Source organism: Cetorhinus maximus, chromosome 8, assembly GCF_964194155.1.
Source record: "Cetorhinus maximus chromosome 8, sCetMax3.hap1.1, whole genome shotgun sequence".
Classification (NCBI taxonomy): Eukaryota; Metazoa; Chordata; class Chondrichthyes; order Lamniformes; family Cetorhinidae; genus Cetorhinus; species Cetorhinus maximus.
The window spans coordinates 5,150,203-5,171,401 of record NC_135886.1 but is presented as its reverse complement, the minus strand read 5'-3'; the positions used below and the strand labels follow the sequence as shown (position 1 = coordinate 5,171,401).

General features: G+C 41.4%; 1 protein-coding gene across 1 annotated transcript; it reads left to right on the top strand.

Moving 5' to 3' along the window:
• Window positions 1–591: 591 nt before the first annotated feature.
• LOC144683395 (CMRF35-like molecule 1) lies at window positions 592–20,979 on the top strand. The gene is made up of 6 exons (XM_078546364.1): window positions 592–788; window positions 7,623–7,958; window positions 8,271–8,307; window positions 12,332–12,432; window positions 16,224–16,279; window positions 18,525–20,979. Exons 1-6 carry the CDS (start codon window positions 749–751, stop codon window positions 18,714–18,716), a joined length of 762 nt encoding a protein of 253 aa, XP_078402490.1. The 5' UTR covers window positions 592–748; the 3' UTR covers window positions 18,717–20,979.
• Window positions 20,980–21,199: the final 220 nt, after the last annotated feature.

Below are 21,199 nucleotides of genomic sequence, written 5' to 3'. Positions count from 1 at the left end.
TTATCCAGGACACTGGGGGTATCTCCCACAAAGTGCGATGAGATCTTTTACGGCCATCTCAAAGGGCAGGAAGGGCAGTCACATCCAAAAAAACTTCACCTCTGACAGTGCAGCACTCCCACGGTACTACACTGGAGCATCAGCCTTGATTTCTGTGCTCAAGTCCTGGAGTGGGACTACAGCCTTTTGACACAAATGTGAGAATGCTGCAGCTGACACAGCCTGTGCATTTTGCTTTCTAAAAACTCCCATCAAGGCTTTCGGAGTATTGAAGCTGTGCATCTAATTTTGGATAAATTATCCCAAGGAGGAAAATGGCGAGAAGCGAATTAAACACATCACAAAGCACATTTTATGGAATACACTGTACAGAATCTAAATGGTTTAATAGAGATTGCAAAAGGCTGTACAATTTTAACACTACCCACAACAATCATTCTGTCACTAACAATTAAACAGTTGATCCAATTCTTCAAACAACACTAAGAAATAAAACAATTAGGCTTTTATATAGCACCAGAGTGTTGTACCATGAATGCATTGGTACTTATTTATTCAAACTAGACATGTTGTAAGGTCTGAGGGTGTCACAACTGAAAACTGTCCTTTCTATTCTCAGCAATAGTCGTGCTCATGATCTCACGAGCGTTAAAGGGAAGGAAATGAGTGGTTAGATGCTGCAGTACAGAAGCAGGGCCACTGAAGTAAAGATCTGTGTGTGGAACATTAGTTGTAAAACATTAAAACAATGGGTTTTACCCTTCTCCTGTCCGTTGCTTTCCTATCAGGTAAGAAAATATTGGTCTCCTTTGGATTTTGAAAGTAATAGAAATGTGTAGTTACGTCAGTCTGACCAGAAATGTAATCCTGATGAAAACCTTGTGACATTGTTCACCAGCTAAGAAATATCTTCTGCTTGACAAGCCACAATTATTATTCAAGATCAGCATTGATTGTCTTTTGAGAAAAGGATAAATACATGTCTCCTATTTCACACAACAATTAATACAATGGAACCTCATTTTAACAAACTCAAGCCTCCTGCTTTAATGATCATTTTCTTAAGTCTTGATTGGTGTGAAGCTAAAAATCCAAACCTGGAAGTGGTGAATTTTCTGATCAGACAGATTATCTTTCTGCTCATGTTGAATTTGTAACAACTGGACTTTACACTTAGTGCTGATCAAGCCTCTTTAAATGTGCTGGCTTGTTCAATTGATCATTCTCATTATTTACAGCATTTTAAATGAGAAATATCAACAAATTTTGAGTTAGAGCTTAATGCAGAGGTTTGTTTAACATCAACATATCCGCAAAATGTGGAAGAATATTAAGTGAAAATGAGATATTATATTGTAATCAGTTTCACCTCCTGTAACTCCCATAAATACCAAAACAAAGAAGGAGGAAGTTTTTAAAAATTCTTGTTATATGTTTTAGTCACTGTTACTAACGTTGAGATTTTAATCACCAACATTTGAATAAACTTTCCTATGCAAAGTGGCATCAAAATCTGACCTGGTGAGAAATTCCTGTCTTTGGGGTTTCAAATAGACATGTCACCACATTTCTAACCAGAGCAATGCAGCTTTATGCTCGTGTTGACTAAAAGGGGAATTTCAACCGCTTGTGTTAAATAGGCAGAATCTTGCAACTAATCAGTGCAACAGTTGCAAACTCCTGACTTCTTAGTTATAGTTCTGACTGATTTATTTAAATGACTCTTTTTGAGTAATGAAATATTTGCACGATTGATAACAAGTAATGTTTGTTTATATTTTGCACTATTGGGATATGCTTAACAAACAAGAGGACTCCATTTTGGCCCCATTCCAATCTTCTATATGTCTGTGGAGCAGTTCCCCCACAACCCAACCCCCACCCTTTCCAGCGCGGTATTGCAAGACCTCCACCAGAAATGGACTTCTTACTTACGTAAAAGAAACCACTACCCACCCCAACTCCCTCGCCGCACTGGGGGTCTTGCACTGCCATTTTCCTCTGCCCAGCCATATAATCCAGTGAAGCTCCCTCCATCAGAAAATATGAAATGCAACAGTGGCCTTTAAAGAATGGCAGACACATACATTGTGTCATCGTTCTTTCTCCGTTATCCCTGGTTCTACTACCTTCACCTAAATGTAAGCGGGATTCATTCCAATGCCCTGAAAGACCCAGAGCATTGCAGACCCACTTTAAATAAAGTTGGGACAGGGGTCACAACATCGAGGCAAAATACATAGATGAGAAGTTCTCAAGAAGTCAGGATAGAAGAAGACTTCAATAACTTGAAAATCAATTCAAAAATAATGAATAAATAATTGCTGCTTTATAGGTAAGGTGAAGTGTTCTTTCTATGGATCGTCCATTTAGGTTTTTTTAATTATTGAGAAACTAAGATACAGAACTGAGGTCTACATCACCACAGAAGAAAAAAACCAAACCAAAACCACCCCATAGACTTCACCCGTGTGCGTTGTAAAGATGACACAGGATGTAGTGAGCTTCAGGTGTGGTCGATACACCTCCTTTCAATGCCAACAGCAGCACCCTCTCCCAAGCTAACTTGCCTAGCACTGAGACGTTAACCACTCAAAGCCAGCTCCAGTGGGTTGGACATGCCGTCCGTATGCCCGGCACCAATCTCCAGAAGCAACTGTTCCACTCAGAACTTGGTCACAGCAGGAAGCCCCCAGGCCGATAGCGGAAAGACTTTAGGGAGTCTTCAAAATACCCCTGAAGAGGTCAAACATCTCTGCTGGCTCATGGGAAACCCTGGCTTGTGACCAACTAAAATGGAGAAGGTTTGTTCAAGAAGGCACCAAGCACGATCAAGAGATTTGGTCAAGGATGTGAAGAGGCGAAGTCAAGGCATCAGAAGGAGCACACAAACCTCCAAACAACACATCAACCCAACCCGTGAAGCACAACCTACTCTGCATGGGGCAGCCTCTGCAGATCTCTCACTGGACTTATTAGCCATCTCAGAACCCGTCAAACTGGAGTGGAAGCAAGTCATCCTCAATCCTGAGGGACTGCCTAAGAGAGGAGAGATGATACAGCGCTCTCTGGTGTTCCTGAAAACCCCTCAGATTGCACTTTGGTGTAACCCACATTCACCAGCCATTACTACAGTCTGTTGCATCAGTGCCTGGAACAGCAGCAACTTGCTGAGAAGGTCTGATTCGAACATGGATCTAGATGTTATAATTAACCACACAAACAGCCTCACTTACTGTTTGTTGAACCCAATAAGGGGAAATCCAAGAATGATTGAGAAGGAACAAACTGTTCTGCAAAACACCACGTCTAACTCCTATCATTTAAATTATGTTCCAGACCACATCTCACAAAATCTTCCAGGTATACCTCCCAACCAAAACTTTTACAAATGTACCACTTATTCACTCTCTCATTTATTCCCACTCCATCTGTCCCAGGATTGGGAGTGGTTTAGAATTCGGCAAAGAAGGACCAAGAGACTGATTAAGAGGGGAAAAATAGAGTATGAGAGTGAACTTGCAAAGAACATAAAAGCGATAAGTATGTAAAGAGAAAAAGATTAGTGAATACAAATGTAGGTTCCTTGCAGTCCATATCTGGAGAATTTATAATAGAGAACAAGGAAATGGCAGAACAATGAAGCAACTACTTTAGTCCTGTCTTCATGGAGGAACATAAATAACTTCCAAGAAATACTAGGGAACCAAGGGTCTAGTGAGAAGGAGGAATTGAAGGAAATTAGTATTACTAAAACAATAGTGCTGGAGAAATTAATGGGACTGAAAGCCGATAAATCCCCAGGGCCCGATAATCTACATCCCAGAGGAGGTGGCCTTGGAAATAGTGCTTGGGTTGGTTGTCATCTTCCAAAATTCTGTAGATTCTGGAATAGTCCCGATAGATTGGAGGATAACAATTGTAACCCCTCTATTTAAAAGGAAGGGAGGGAGCAAACAGGGAATTACAGATCAGTTAGCATAGCATCAGTTGTAGGAAAAATGCTAGAGTCTATTATAAAGGATGTGATAACAGGACACTTACAAAATATCAACAGGATTAGACAAAGTCAACATAGATTTATAAAAGGGAAATCGTGTTTGACAAACCTACAGGAGTTTTTTGAGGACATGGCTAGCAGAATAGACAAGGGAGAACCAATGGATGTGGCGTACTTGGATTTTCAGAAAGCTTTTGATAAAGTTCCACATAAGAGGTTAGTGTGTAAAATTAAAACACATTGGATTGTGGGTAATATATTGGCGTGGATTGAGAATTGGTTAGCAGACAGGAAACAGGTAGTTGGAATAAATGGGTCTTTTTTGGAGTGGCAGGCAGTGACTAGTGGGGTACTGCAGGGATCAGTGCTTGGGCCCCAGCTATTCACAATATATATCAATGATTTGGATGAGGGAACCAAATGAAATATTTCCAAGTTTGCTGACAACACAAAACTTGATGGGAATGTGACTGATGAGTGTGTTAAGAGGCTTCAAGGTGATTTAGACAGGTTGAGTGAGTGGGCAAATACATGGCAGATGCAGTATACCGTGGATAAGTGTGAAATCATCCACTTTGGTAGGAAAAACAGAATGGCAGAGTATTATTTAAATGGTGATAGATTGGGAAATGTTGATGTACAAAGGGTCCTGGGTGTCCTTGTACATCAATCACTGAAAGCAAGCATGCAGGTTCAGCAAACAGTTAAGAAGGCAAATAGTATATTGGCCTTCACTGTGAGAAGACTTGAATAAGGGAGCGAGGATGTCCTCCTGCAGCTGTGTAGGGTCTTGGTGAGACCACACCTAGAGTATTGTGTGCAGTTTTGGTCTCCTTACCTAAGAAGGGATATACTTGCCATAGAGGGAGTACAGCAAAGGTTCACTAGACTGGTTCCTGGGATGGCAGGATTGTCATATGAGGAGAGATTGGGCCGACTAGGCCTATATTCACTGGAATTTAGAAGGATGAGAGGAGATTTCATTGAAACACATAAAATTCTGTCAGGGATGGACAGACTGGACGCAGGGATGATAATTCCTCTGGCGGGGGGGTGGTGTCTAGGACAAGGGGTCACAATCTCAGGATATGGGGTAGACCATTTAGGACTGAGATGAGGAGAAACCTCTTCACTCAGAGGGTGGTGAACCTATGAAATTCTCCACCACAGAGGCTGGTCACCGAATATAGTTAAGAAGGAAATAGATAGATTTCTGGACTCTAAAGGCATCAAGTGGTATGGGGAGAGAGCGGGAGTATGGCGTTGAGATGGAGGATCAGCCATGATCATATTGAATGGCAGAGCAAGCTCAAAGGGCCGAGTGGCCTACTCCTGCTCCTATTTTCTATGTTTCTATGTTTCTTCCCCTGCAGGGCCAACTTAATCATTTTAGATCTGTCTCTACTCCCTCCCTCCCACCAAATTCTGGTTTCTGTTATGCCAGTTCCATTGCCTTCTTCACAGCAAAATGGCTTCAGTCCTATTGTTCTGCATGTCTGAAGTCTTATGTCCTGCTACAACATACCTTCTCATTATCTCTTAGTCTGATAAAGTACCACATAACAGGCTTGTCAGCAAAGTGAAAGTCCGTAGAATAAAAGGGACAGCGGCAGAATGGATACGAAGTTGGCTGAGTGACAGGGAACAGAGCAGCACTGAATGGCTGTTTTACAAATTGGAGGAAGGTATATAAGGGGTTCCACAGTAGTCGGTGTTCTTACACTACTTTCCTTGATTTATGCGATGCAGACTTGGGTGTGACAGGCACAATTTCAAAATTTGCAGGTGACACAAAACTTGGAAGTTTTGTGAACTGTGAAGAGGATAGTGATAGACTTCAATAAGAGAGTATGATGGAATGGGCAGACAATTGGCAAATGAAATTTAATGCAGAAGAGTGGGAAGTGATTCATTTTGATAGGGAAAACAAGGAGAGGCAATATAAAATAAAGTGTACAATTCTAAAGGTGTTGCAGGAGCAGAGGACCTGGGGGTAAATGTGTACAAATCATTGACTGCGGCAGGGAAGGTTGAGAAAGTGATTATAAGGCTATACAGGATCCTAGCCTTCATAATTACAGGCATAGTGTGCAAAAGCAAGGGAGTTATGCTGAACCTTAAGAAAACATTGGTTCAGCCTCAACTCATGTCCAATTCTGGGCATCAGGATTTAGAAAGGATGTGAAGGCATTTGAGAGAATGCACAAAACATTTACAGGGTTAAGTGACCTCAGATACGTGGATAAATTGGAGAAGCTAGGGCTGTTCCCCTTCGAAAGATTGAGCAGAGGTTAGAGAGGGGTGTTCAAAATCATGAGGGGTCTAGACAGAGCACATATAGAGAAACTATACCCATTGACGCAAGAGTTAATGAACGCAAAAGGTCATGGTGTAAAACTTTTTTATGCAGCAAGTGGTGAGGATCTAGAAAGCACTAGCTGACAGCGTATTGGAGACGTTCAAAAGGAAACTGGATAATTATCTAAAAAGAAAACGAATTGCAGGACTATGAGGTAAGGGTGGAGCAGTGGGACTAGCTGAGCTGCAGTGAGCTAGCACAGTCACGGTGGGCTGAATGGCCTCCTTCTGTGTTGTAATCATGCAACAACAACATAATATGAAGCTTCTAAAGCCTCACACCAAAAGTCCAATGTTATGGTACAGTGGTGCTAAAGATTTGGAGCATAAGGCAGATCGCCTCACACTAATTTGGGGCTATTAGATTTGTTGCCCCCCCCCCCCCACCCCCCCCACCCCCAACCCCCACCACCCCCAGTGCTTTTCAAAATTAAACTGGAGAAACAGCAGGATCAAGGAAATCAGCTGGTGCCTCATTTTAGCACTCGCACTAAGAGTCGATCATGTACCTAACCATACACTCAATGCCCTTGCAGCATTCCTCTAACACAATAACTCTCACTATCATGAGCTTTCCACTTTTAGCCCCAGGGGCAAACTCTAATCTCTTGCCACTTTCCCCATACCTTGTCCCATTCTCGAAAAATATGGGTTCACTGCTCTACTATCTAGCCTCTCACTCCTACTGAAATTTACGCCACCTGTTTCAGTCTCATGCATATATGTTGCACCAGTTGCAAGAGTTTTGGGCATATTTTGAACTCTAGACCCATTACAACTTCAATTGGTCCAGAATGCGATTTTGGATCCCAGGACAAACTCTACCCCCAGATGTTCCAACGAGGCCCCTACCCACAGCTTCTTTGAAATCCATGTGCAATTTGGAATCTCCCAGTAGCCCTCTCCCCACCAATGTCTGATCCAAATCCCCTTCGCCAACCCAGCACATTTAAGTTTCTTGCTGTGCCTTTGCCATTAAACATGTGAAAGAAACAAAACTTGGTAAACTGCTAACAAGCACATAGATACGAGGGGCAATACTGAAGCCAAAGGGTGAGTTAGTGAATAAAAAACAGACAGCTGCTGACAAAACAATGAGGGAGCCAGCCAGAGAGAATAACGGAGTGGAAAGCCAACAAAGAGCCAAAGGTCCCAGGAAAAACAAATGAGTTGAACACTTAAGAGAGAAAGGAACAAATTTTAATTTATTTATGCTTCTCTGAAATGTTTAACTTTAAAGTTTATTATATTTTCACACTTACAGTTACGCACGCTTCAATAACTGGGCCAAACTCAAAAGATGCCACAGTGGGAGAATCAGTCGAACTCAAATGCGATTTCGACACATCTTATCGCGATTATCAGAAGTATTGGTGCAAAGGCTACTACCAGAGGAGCTGTAATGTTTTAGTGCAAACCCAAGGCTCTGAAAGGAAAAGCCAAGACGGCAGAATAAAAGTGAGAGCTGATAATACAAAAGGAGAACTTATAGTATATATGGAGCGAATAACAGAAAACGATAAGGGGTGGTACTGGTGTGGAATAGCAAGACACCACAATCTGGATCTACTAAGTCCCATAAAACTTAACGTTGTTCAAGGTAGGACACAAATATATGTTTATCTGTGTGTATATATTTAATGATATATTTATATTATACAATAGGTTTATATAATTTGATGCAGACCTTGGTAAATATTTTGCAAAATCTCCAAGATCCTGATTTCTCTGTCAGGTGTTAAAATTTTGTTTAAAAGGTAAGACAATATTGTAAAACCATGTGCTATGTTTTGATCATTCTATCAAATGCAGAATTTCAATCAGCAATCACTGCAAATGTATCTTGATAATGAATCTGTAACATGAGGCTAGTAAATTATCAAATAATATTTTTGTACATCATTTTGAACAGCTCCAAAGTCACTTACTAAGGACAAGGGATTACTAAGGTAAATGACAAATGCATTTGAACTGGTATACTCTGAGCATTTTTTTACGTATATCTGCACTAGTGTAATAATGAGAAATGTCCGATTGCCATATGCGAGATTGTGCTTTTGTTGTTCTGGTGAAGTTTAGGTAGACGTTTCCCCTAGATGAGGAATGTCAATGATGTAGAATGAATGGCCCTTTCAGCATCAACACCAGCTTAAATTGTTCTTGAATTTCCTGGGTGTTTCCCCCATTCCACTAGTGCAACTTCGGCAGAGGTTCAATGGAAAACTCTTGTTCTCGTGCATGAACAATTTTCCTGATGAAGCAACAGCGCTGAAGAAATTCACCCCTTAGACTCCGAAGGCAACTTCCTCCTTCACCAATTCCATTTGCATCCAGCAACCCCTTGGTTGGCCTAACTGCCAACGAATTGTCAACAAGTGCTGAAAAACGGGTGTTGTGCACTAGGCTAAGGCTAATCAAACTCAAACCCTTCGAGTATTGTTTTAAATGTATCCTTTCAAGGGATGTGGTCATTGCTGGGAAGCAGGGCATTTGTTGCTCATTCCTAATTACCCTTGAGAAGGTGGTGGTGAGCTACTCCAGTCCATGTGGTGTAGGTACACCCATAGTGCTGTTGGGAAGGGAGCTTTAGGGTTCCAACCCATCAACAATGATGGAATGGTGATATAGTTCCAAATCAGGATGGAATGTGGCTTGAAGGGGAACTTGCGGGTGGTGACATTCCCATGTATCAGCTGTCCCTGTCCCTCTAGGTGGTAGAGGTCACATGGTTAGAAGGTGCTGTCAAAGGAGCCTTGGTGAATTGCTGCAGTGCATCTTGTAAATGGCACACACTGCTGCTACCGTGTGTCAATGGTGGAGGGACTGAATGTTTAAGGTGGTGTATGGGGTGCCAATCGAGCAAGCTGCCTTATCCAGGATGTATCAAGTTTCTCGAGCGTTGTAGGTTTGTGCCTTGCAAATGGTGGACAGGCTTTGGGGAGTCAGGAGGCGAGTTACTCACTTCAGAGTTTCCAGCCTCTGACCTGCTCTTGTAGCCACAGTATTTACATGACTGGTCCAGTTCAGTTTCTGACAAATCATAACCCCCAGGATGTTGATAGTATTTATGGTTGATAGTATACAAGGAGAAGAGATCATATTTCAATTAGTTTGAGTTGGATTCAAGGACAGACTCATAAATGAAAAAACATTTTTCTAACATACAACCTCACAGTCCTGTACATTGTATTAGTTTATGTACAGCAATAATGCCTCAGTAAATATGTAAGATTGATTTCTTTTTGTTTTGTTTTCAATTCTGGTGTAGGTATCGTTATAATTATATGTGTGCCAAGTCAATTTTGCCAATTTTTAGCCATCAGTCAACTGTACAGCTGGATCCTTAAAGGTCTGTGGTATCAGTGAGGAGTCCTGAGTGCATTGGAAATTAAAATGATTGGTCAGAAATGTGCACCCTATAAGCAATGTTCCTTGCCATGAGCATGAATTTGTAAAATTATCCCCGTCACTGGTAAAAACTCAAGAAATAGGAGTGATCTGCAATGTGATTTCACCTATTATGAGCATCTCAAATGAATGCCACTGCAACAACATAAACTTGCATTTGTATAGCACCTCTAACTCAGTAAAGCATCCCAATGTGTTTCGCAGGGGCTTTATCAAGAAAAATTTGGCTTTGACATAAGCAGATATTAGGGCTGATGACCAAAAGGGGTAGGTTTTAAGAAGCATCTTAAAGAAGGAAAGAGAGGTAGAGAGGCAGGGAGCTGACGGGAGGGAATTCCCAGGCAACCAAAGACATGGCCTCACCAGTGGTGGAGCAATTAAGATGAGGGATGCTCAGAGGCCAGATTCTTAGGAATGCAGGTATCTCGGGAGGTTATGGGGCTTGAGGAGGTTACTGAGATATGGAGGCATGAGGTCACGGAGAGATTTGAAGACAAGGATGAGAATTTAAAAAGAAACCAGAAAAAAACTTGAAGTGAAAGAAGTGAATTTTTTAAAAGTGTAATTGTTAAGTTATTTTTTGCTACATGTTTAATTATAAGCTTTAGGGAAATGTAGCTTTCATACCATACTTTGGGTGCAGTATTATGCACATCAACCACATTCTAGAGCTACAATAGCTAAACATCCTCACCTAAAACCACTTGTAATATTCACCATTACCCTACTTAACAGCAGATCATCACTGTTTGCAGTGGTAAGACAATTTTGTGATGATGTGTGTTGACTGAAATGCATTCCCCTGGGTTCCAGTGTGATTCAACATTTATGCAATGAGTGCTATCCTCTACAAGGCTCAGGGGTGACCCAGTGCAAGTCAGACTGGGATTCATTGCTCCTCTGTTTGCCCAATGGTTAAGTGACAAAGTAATAAGCTCTTGATTGTTTTATGGATACAAAAGAAAGACAGTATTGGGGCTTACTTGACACTTATCAGAGTCAGTTAAAGACTATGCAGTCAATACACACTCAGTTTTCATGGTCTGCAAGTGATATAATGTGGCCTGGGGGGGGGCTGAGTTTAGGAACATAGGAATTACTAGAAAAAAGGGAGAGCGAGACCCACCTAGTTAGTCTTCCACCACCCTGGCCAGCCCACAATATAATGATAATGGAATTGTTGGTTAATCATAATCAATCTCCAACAATTAGTTAAAAACAAAAAACTGCGGATGCTGGAAATCCAAAACAAAAACAGAAACAGAAATACCTGGAAAAACTCAGCAGGTCTGGCAGCATCGGCGGAGAAGAACACAGTTGACGTTCTGTTGAAGGGTCATGAGGACTCGAAACGTCAACTTTGCTCTTCTCCGCCGATGCTGTCAGACCTGCTGAGTTTTTCCAGGTATTTCTGTTTCTGTTTTTGTTTCCAACAATTAGTTTACAGCAGACATGGGCTGGAATTTCACTGGTCCATAGTGGCAGGGATGGTGCCATAAGATGCAGCGAGCCATTCTAAACTCCGTTGACTTCGATGGGACTGTAAAATTCCACTGGTGTAAAATTCCGCCCCATGAACATGATGTGATGCAAACCACCACCCCCCCCCCCCACCTCAACCGCCAGTGGTGGAAAACATTGGAAAGTTTAGCCTTTTCTAACATGTTAGAAAAGCATATTTTGCATTATTTGTTATGCAGTGTTTTCTAAATTTTAGCCATTTGCATGCTGGGGTGTTTCAACTTTGTGCATACAGTTTTATTTTATTTTATGATCGTTTAATCCTTAGGATTTTCACACTGTGATGGTGAAATAAATGATTCTCTTGCAGTCAGTGTCAGAATTAATTTTGTTACTGTAACATTAACCTTCATGATCTAAACTGTGCCGAGAATTCAGATTTATTTCACTCCACCATTGGCTGCCACACCTTCAGCTGCCTGGGCCCTAAATTCTGGAATTTCTTCCCTAAACCTTCTCACATCTCTACTATTCTCCTTCTTTAAGTTACTCTGTTAAACTTTTCTCTTTGACTAAGCTGTTGATGCCTGTCCTGATACCTCTTTATGTGGGTCAGTGTCAAATTTTGTCTGATAATACTCCTGTGAAAAGCCATGGAACATTTTACTACATTGCTATATAAATGCAAATTGTTGTTCTTACGGATGTCAAATTGTATTAAGCATTTACTACTGCCGATCGTGTTGTCAGAAAGGCTCAGAAAGGCAGGTAAGTGAAAAAGAAAATCAATGTTTTTTTTAAATGGGTTGTGCTATTTCTCTAGGTCTTGCTGAGAGGGGGGAATAGCCCTGCACGAATTTAATTCCATAATGGATTAGAAAGAAATGCGACATAGTAAGAATGTTAAAAATTGGAGACAGAAGAGGGGTAAGAATTGATGGTGGGAAGAGGCAACAGTTGTCCTATGTTATCACCTGGAAGATTCAACAGATTTTGAAATATGTTGCATTATTGTGCATGTTTGCATGTCCTGGCCCACGTGTGGCTGATTACATTTGTCCCAATACTCATGTAATTTTTCACTGTCTTTCATTAACCACCAAGACTTTTCCTGACGCTTGGACTAATCTTTGGAATTTTGATGGTGATGCTTCTTGCACTTGTGATCCTAGTCATCAACAAAATAAGGAAGCACAAATATAGGGGTAAGTTCTGAAATGAAACCAATTTTCCCACGCAGCAAAATAAATCCATCTTTCGAGCGAGTTAAACAAAAAAAAAACCAACCACGTGATGTGGGGCGACCTTTAACAGATTGTGCAAGTTGAGCTCCTACCTACATCTGCATTTCAAGAGTTTGTATCCTTCTGCCAGGGCAGGAATCTCCTTGTATTTTCATTTCAACCTGGCACCAAGTTCAGTAGTGAGCCAACAGTGACGGTACTTCCTTTATCTCCTTGGAAGAATAGGAACTCTGTTGCAGTGTCCATTCAGCACAATATAATAGTGACAGGATTGCCAGTAACATTGTGGCAATTTGTATGTGGCACATAGCAATGTGTATTGTTTCTTGCTGATAATTTTAAAATGCTTGGGAGTCGTTTTAGCAACACAAAGGTGATTTTATTTCTTAATTAAAAGGACCACTTGTCTGTATTTTCTCTATCTTTTGTGTGCGGAGAAACAAGACCATGCTCCAGTTTGGTACTGGATAAAGAAGTGAAACAATTATAATTTCTCAAACAAATATCGAAAGCAAGATATATGAATGAGCTGTCAAATATCAAATGATCCCTTTGTAAATAGAACTACCAGTATTAAATTAGCCGATGGATCATCACATGCAGAATTGCTAGTAATTTACCGACTTGTTAATACTATTCAGAGTTAGATTCCTTTAGAATAATTGAATCAGGCAGATATTTCTCAAATCCAAAGACATACAGAAAACAAAAAGAGATTCTGTTTATACAGTGTTCTCTGTACCCTGATACCCTGAGATACTTCACACTCAATGAACTATTTTTTTTGAGTATGGCTGAAAGAAAAAGACATGCTGTCAAAGCTTTTCATCTTGCACTCATCAGGACAGATTCACAAGAATGCCAAATCTCAAAGGGGATAACAATTTATGCTCTTGTGAACCTGTCCTGATGGGTGCAAGACAAAAATGTCTCTTTGACAGAACGTTTTTAGCAATACTCAAGTTCTGTACTACCAAGTGGCTACTTCTTAAGTGCCATCATTATTGTTAAATAGGACAGGATGCTCAGCAAGGTCCTGCAAACTCCAAGTGAAACAAATGACCAGGTAAAGGGGCCAATTCCCATATTGTTAATACAAGCTAGTTCACTAGTGCAAATCTCACCAGATCGTAATCTCTTGATGACACTCAATCTCTACAACTCAGCCTTTTGAGCTGAATGACTTACAGATCCAGGTGAAGATTAGGATGGGTGCAGCATAGAATTCAAAGGGATGTAGTCAGTTAAAGGAAGTCACAGTTTAGTATGTCAGATATCCTTCCAACCATTGGAAAGGCTAAAAAAAAAATGCATCTTAATTGGTTGACAGCATTTATCAAACCAACAGCAGGAGAGGATTGAAATAAGACAGGCATAAATGTGAGAATAGGTGACCCAATACAACTGCAGATAAGTGATAGATCAATCCTCACCTGATTTCTTATTCTATGGTTACCAATATTAAGGTGACCTTGTAATAAGTGGTTGTGAGAAGGTTACAACTGTTTTACATTTCATGGCAGCCTTGCCATAAGTCAGCATTGTGCTATGCCTGGATGAAACTGGGAGTAGTTTAGGCCTACAATAAAAGTGAAGCCTGCAACTTAAGTTACGAGAATGCCATAAAATCCATATTTTTGCCTGTCAGCTTTTTGGGGGACTCTTATAGATGATATCGTGTCAGTTTTTGCTGGATTTCTGGATGGATACACATGAAATTAATGTAAAATCTCTCCAATGGTTCAGTTGAATGACCAGTTCCCCACTCTAATTCTGCGGGGGAAATATCCAAGTATTGAATGAGTTCTGTTGAAGGGTCGTGAGGACTCGAAACGTCGACTCTTTTCTTCTCCACTGATGCTGCCAGACCTGCTGAGTTTTTCCAGGTAATTCTGTTTTTGTTTTGGATTTCCAGCATCCGCAGTAGTTTTTTGTTTTTATTATTATTGAATGAGGGTATGTAATGTTTGCAGACAGGCAAGCGTGTTTGTTTGCGAAACCTTTGCAGCAACGCTCTTATTTATTGTTATTCACAGTGAATCACAGCAAGGCCACTGAGATTTGCGTGTAAGGGAACATCCATTTTTCTAACAGAGAGGGAGAAAAAAAACAAAGGCGGGAATTTTTCGGGTGTCAGGCACACGCGATCGGCGGGCCCAGGAGCAGACAGGAAATGGGCGCTTTTGGCTGCAATCGGCTCCCAACCGCGATTTCACACGGGCTGGCCAATTAACGGCCAGCCAGCGTGACATGTGCACTGAAATGCTCAGCGCTGCCAGGGTGAGGACAGGAAGAGGGCGGGTGCCAATGTAACCAAGGCCGCGGGTGAGCGCTTCGAGACAGCCCTCTGAAGGCAAGCGAGCTGCCCCAAGACGCTGCAGACCACCACAGACTAAAGGATACGACAAAAAAATGCTACAAAAATAAGTCCGCGCAGCACAATCAAGCACCTGAAAGCATACCTCATAAAAAACCAGTACCCAGATTATCTCTTTTTATTTCATTTCCCCACGGAGATTTCATCCTGCCCTGGATCGAGGTTTGAGCAAAAATGTGAACGCCGCCTGGGAGAAGCCGACCATAAATGTGGACGGGTCACGTAAAATCGCTGTTGATTTCATCGTTGATGGGCTTAATTGCCCACTGCCGCGTGCACCCACTGAGCGAAATATCGCGCGAGTGAGAGGTGACACCGGGACACTCACCCGACGTCATCTTGCTCTATTTCACGTCCGTTCAGGTCACCCACGGGGGCGTAAAATTCTGGCCAAAGAGATAGAGACAGCCAGGAGTGAAAGTGAGCGAGAGCCTCAAGGAGATAGGTAGGAGTTTCAATGAGTGGAAGGCAAACAAAATGGCAGAGAAGGAACAGGAAGAATGTAGACTGTGGACAATGTTCCTGTAAAATGTTGTTGTTATTGGGCATGGCCAATTTTTTTCACTGCACAGTACCTTTAAGTTATTTTGCTTTGTTAACACAGAACACGGCCTGTACAGTATCTTCCACAGCCGCGCACACACACAACTTTAAACAAGGGCCGGGAAAGACATGTTCAACTGGCCACCTGGGCATATAACCAGTGATGAAGATTTGTCACCCATTCTAAAAACCATCTACTTTTAATTTCCATTCATTCCAATGGAGATGAAAATTGGTCAGTTTCTATAACAGGAAACTTATCTTCCCGTGTGAAAAGTGTTAAACCTGTCGTTGTGGGGGGGAAATGGGGGACAAGCTGAGATATAGCTACTGGAAGGCTAAGGTTTTTTTTCCCTTTGATTTCATCCAAGAGAAATGTTATAAGTGATCAATTCATTAATACAAACAGAAAAAAAAAACAACTTCACAAATCGCTAAACATTAAATTAATTATATTCAGTTTGCAGTTAATGAAAGGCAATTGAGTAGAGAAGCAATATCAGAATATATTATGAGATTTAATGCAACTGCCTGACACAGACTGGAAGCATTTTACCTAACAATATGCATCGAATCTAAACCCATGTCTGATGTTAATGCCTCCTTATGTAATTAATTGTGAGACAAGGTTTTAACTGAAGTTTTCAACTACTCAGGAAGTATATTACCTCAACACTCTCATTTATCCCCATATTTCATCTACTGTTGAATAGGGAATATCAAAGAGTGCAATTTAATTTTTAAAAACTCAGCATTTAACACCACACAAAAACTGACACATTTTGAATCTTCCTGCTGCTTTGCTCACTACCTTTATGTTTGGATTTTTCAGACAACAGAGAGAAGGAATCAAAAATAGAAAATTCCATTCCAAAGTCAAACTCTGTGGTAAGGCTATAACCTGTTGACAATACTAGGTGGTTTCATACTTGTGGAATCTCCTAGCCTGTGAAGTTGGTATGATGGACATACATGTTTCGCGTATTCATCTGAACTTCCTTTTAACCAGGACTTTCATAAACGAAGTTAGGAAACACTTCTACACGCAAAGAGTGGAAGAAATTTGGAAATCGCCTCTGCAAATAGCAGTTAATGCTAAATTGATGGTTAATATTAAATCTGAAATGATCACCAATTGTATTAAGGGATTTAGGGCAAAGTTGAGTACATGAAAATAGGTCACATTTCAACAAGATTTCATTTACTGATCTAAAACCATGGCGCTGGATTTTACACTCTCCATGTCCCTATGGCAGGTTTGAAGGCAGGGAGAGTGCAAATTCCAGCCCTACACCACAATTTTACCAGCAGCAGGGGTGGCATTGGATGGCCAGTCATCAATGGGCTAACTGAGACCCTGAAGTGAGCAATTAACGCTCACTAAAGACCTCATCCCGCTGAATTAAACTGGCAGCGGGAGAGGCCCATGGCAAGTGACAACCCCGCCAGGCAGGCAGGGGGACAGGGTCTCTTCTTAATGATCCCGGGGCCCATCAGAGGGGCCCACCCCCCCAACAGGGTCCCCTCCTCCCCATGGTCTCTCAAATTCCAACTCCCACTCCCCGTGTTGCAGCCTGCCAGCTTGGAACCCAGCAAGACCCTCAAAACACTTACAACACAATACAGTGCAGTTCACCTCCTCAAGTGCAGTACTGGCAGTGGCCACCACTTATGTTGGCGCTGCCGGTATTGGAGACCTGCCTGGCTCTGATTGGATGGCCGCTGTCTGAGGTGGAACTTCCTCTCCCTGTAGGGCAGCAGTCCCATCTCGAGCCAATTACCGGCCTATCAGCTGTTAAGTGGCTGCAGGACAACCTTTCTTCACCTGGGCAGGCTGTTCCCTGACATTTTAACCAGGTGTTGTGGTGGTGGGGAGAGGTGGCCAGGGATCATGGCACTCCCTAAAATCCAGCCCATGAGTTCAAATCCCACCATGGCAGGCGAGGAATTTAAATTCAGTTCATTAAATAAACTTGAATCAAAAGCTAGGATCAGTGACTTGAGACTACCAGACTGTTCATTTGGTTCATGAATGTCATTTGGGAAAGCATACATGCCATTCTTAACCCAGTCTGACTCCAGATCCCCAGCAATGTGGCTAGCTCTTATATCTCCGCTGAAATAGCCTAGCAAGCAACTCACTTGTACCAAACCAGTCTGTAAAAAAAAAAGCGAACGGATAGCAGATCAAGAAGGCTTTCCAAGGACAATTAGGGTCATGTAAATAAATTCTGGCATTCTGACATCACATGAATGAATTTTTAAAAAATGGTGGATCAGGATCAAGGACCTAGATGGCCTACTCCTGTTCCTATGATAGAGGAAAGCCTAGAACGCAGAACCAATCCAAGGCATGGAGTTTGCTGTATATTCACAGCAGGCCATCCATGCCTGCAAAAAGCACATTTGAAAATTGTAGCCCATGGGGGCTCTGGGCCCCTTGCATTAATCGGTTGTCTTAGGCTGCAAGTGTTTTCAGGCCTTTTCACAGGGCCTCAGGAGCACTCACAACATCTTCCAGCTGGTGAAACTTATGTCCCCCTGAGGAAATAATGGAAATAGCTCCCTGCCAACATGCCCTCTTGACACTGAGAGGTCTGGGGGTGGAATGGGGGGTTGGGCGGTGGGTAGCAGGAGGGACAATAGAAAACTCACCCTCTTTGCAATCCTCCATGTTGGGAAAATTTTCAGCTGTGCAATTCCTCCCCATCTTTCTGGTCTCTGTCTGTTGCAGAAGAATACATCCAAGGCCCAATCAGGATTTTGGGGCCTAGCTTTTTGTTGGTTGGAGAATTGTTTTGAAGCTAAGATACATGACCCTGCAATACAAGCAACCAGATCAATCACTGATTAAGTCTTATACATCAAATTGTGCAAAAGGATCTGCCAATATACTTTTCTATGATCGTGACAGTGGTGCTGAAATGGTTAAAATTCTTTCCAAAAACAAAGTTACTGATTAACTCAAGCAGTTGCATGTAATATTGATTTCACTACCTATTTATTTTAGAGTTTCACAGTGCATTTATTTTCTAAAATGAAGGATTGCCCAAATTTTCACTTTTGTATTTTAATGATGGATGGACTCATTGCTTCATTCCCTCAATCACGTCCTTGTATTCTTTATCTTCAGTTGTCCAGAGAGTTGGAAGGAGGAGTTACTTATGCCACTGTGACAATTCAGCCCATTAATCACCCTCAGGAGGACTCCGCTACTTACAACAATGTGAAACCTTCCAACAGTCAGGAAGCAATCAAACCGCCAGTTACTGAGCCTCCTGCTGCAGAACCTACAGAGTATTCCACAGTTGTATTCAAAAAGTAATGTTCTTCCAACATGACGTCTGCAAGCTGCTGAAAGACCCACTTTCTGAAGAACGATATTCCTGTAAATTGTAAATTATTCCTTTACAGCATGAGTATAATTTTGCACCTTGAGTCCAGCTAGTGCATATTGGAAATATCTCAGGCAGAGTGTCTGCATTTTTCCAATATTTGCCAGTGGCTTGAATCCTCATAAATGTTTTCTCTAAAGTGCCCTCTGAAACAGATAGTTTCTCTCTACCTACCGAATTTCTCTAGATGGGGTTTGGGGGTGTTGGGCTGGAGGGAGGTGGGGGGGTGGGTGGGGGGATGTGGGGTTGGTGTCCAGAGCAAGGGAGCAGAACCTTAAAATCAGAGCTGTTCAGGGGTGATGTCAGGAATCATTGCTTTAAACAAAGGGTGGTGTGGAAATCTGGACCTTCTCCCCCAAAAAAGCTGTTAAGGACTAAAATTGGGATTGACAAAATTTTTTTAAGCAAGGGCATAATTTTTTTTTTCTCTGATTATGGGTAGGCAAAATAATATTCTTTGACATATTTAGCAATTTAATGTAAAAAGCATTGTTGTGAAGTAGCAATAATTGTGGCTCATAGAGAATCATGGTGGTGTGATTCCCTTTAATGTTTTATCAAATGTATTAAGGGAAACCAAGGCAGGTACATGGAGTCAAGATACAGATGAGCCGTGATCTAATTGAATGGCAGAGCAGGTTAGAGCAGCGGAATGACCTACTCATGTTTATCTGAACCTATAACCTACAACATTACAGTCAGCGTCACTGACAGCCCACTTACCTGTCCAGTAATGTTCCCTCTAAACCGTGTGGGCTCATGGCTGCACAATAATCCCAAAGGGACCGTGCAGTGCAAAAAACAGGCCACTCACAACAAAGAAAAATTAGAGGGAACATTGTTGGGCAGTCACCCTCACTCTGGTAAAATGACAGTCATCTTTCAAAGCTAGGAGAAAACAAAAAAAAAAGCAAGCATCCTGTTAGATTAACGATGAATGGGTGAACCAGAGGCGTTGATAGGCAGTCCTGTATATTTATGGATCTGTACATGTGCTGTTGCTGTGTTATTCAGGCATATACAGCACCAGAACAACACAGGACAATATACAAATTTAAATTAAAAGTGAAGGGATTCAGTACTTCCAACTTCCTGCTTTGCTGTGTGTGAGAATACATCAATCTGACTGGCTGCTTATCCTGCTTGCTGATGCCACTGCTGCTGCGCACTTGGAGATCCCCTTGACTTGTTGCTATATTTAAATTGCCTTTGAGCAAGGGGAAGTCCACACCACAGAATTTGGGAGATCTTTGTGGACAGCTTTCTTAGAGGTCAATGGCGGGTGCCATTGTTTTGCTGCTGGCTACAAAATCTAGCCCAATGTCATTGGCATGAGGTCACCAATTGGTACCTTTGGAGCGTGCCAACATTTAAGAGCCCACAACAAATCGGCTTCAATGTAAATGGATAATTAAATCACTACTAAGTAGATTCAAGTAAAATAGTTCTTTTAATTTATATTATAGTATTAGTCCAAGTTGTCAACAATCCTTTGCCCGGCTGATCAATAATTATAGAACTGAACAGTTAACTGATATTACATCAAATCTTACATGTGACTGTGGTATTATGAAAAGGAAACAAGTATAGTGTCAAATACACAATCAACCAGAGGCTGAGAATGAACTGAATATTCATAATTTATTATCCAGGAATCCTAAGACTGACAAATATGCTTCATCATTGAATCTGATCACTTTAACAGAATGGATAAACAGGAGAATGACAGGAAATGTTATCGACATGAGTTTTATGCAATGGGAGATAATGAATTGTGTAATAAACTGTTTTAAGGTAATTAAATACTTGTTCCCAGATACATAAACAAAACTAAAGACTGCAACTGTGCAAATGGAAATTTGGAATCCTGTCTGGTTTATCAATCTTGAAGCAGAACTGTACATGAATTCAAAGGGATACGTTTAGAAATGTCTTATATAATAATTTCTGACATTTGGAGAAGGATAACTAAATTCAACATACTTAGGAATCCATAAACAATTTAGCTGATGTATTTACTGAAGTACTAATGGCACACTAACCCACAATTTTTTAAATTTACATTTGTAGTTGGTGAAGGATTGTTAACTCCCAGATACCTGTTACTTTATCACTTGCGGGCGATGATTTTTATTGCATGTTGAAATTGCTGTACTTTTCTTCCACAATGACATTAAAACTTCACAAACACTTGTTTTGAGTATGTAGCTTTCAGTTTTATCTTTCAGCAGCACCTACCAAACCCGCAACCTCTACCACTTTGAAGAACAAGGGCAACAGACATATGGGAACACCTGCAAGTTCCCCTCCAAGTCACACACCATCCTGACTTGGAACTATATCGCCGTTCCTTCACTGTCACTGGGTCAAAAACATGGAACTCCCTTCCTAACAGCATTGTGGGTGTACCTAC

Coding starts and splice junctions, on each gene's coding strand:
- LOC144683395 (XM_078546364.1), top strand. CDS start 749: ATGGGTTTTACCCTTCTCCTGTCCGTTGCTTTCCTATCAG. Junction 7,959..8,270: donor AAAACTTAACGTTGTTCAAG/GTAGGACACAAA, acceptor CATTTTGAACAG/CTCCAAAGTCACTTACTAAG. Junction 16,280..18,524: donor TTCCAAAGTCAAACTCTGTG/GTAAGGCTATAA, acceptor CTTTATCTTCAG/TTGTCCAGAGAGTTGGAAGG.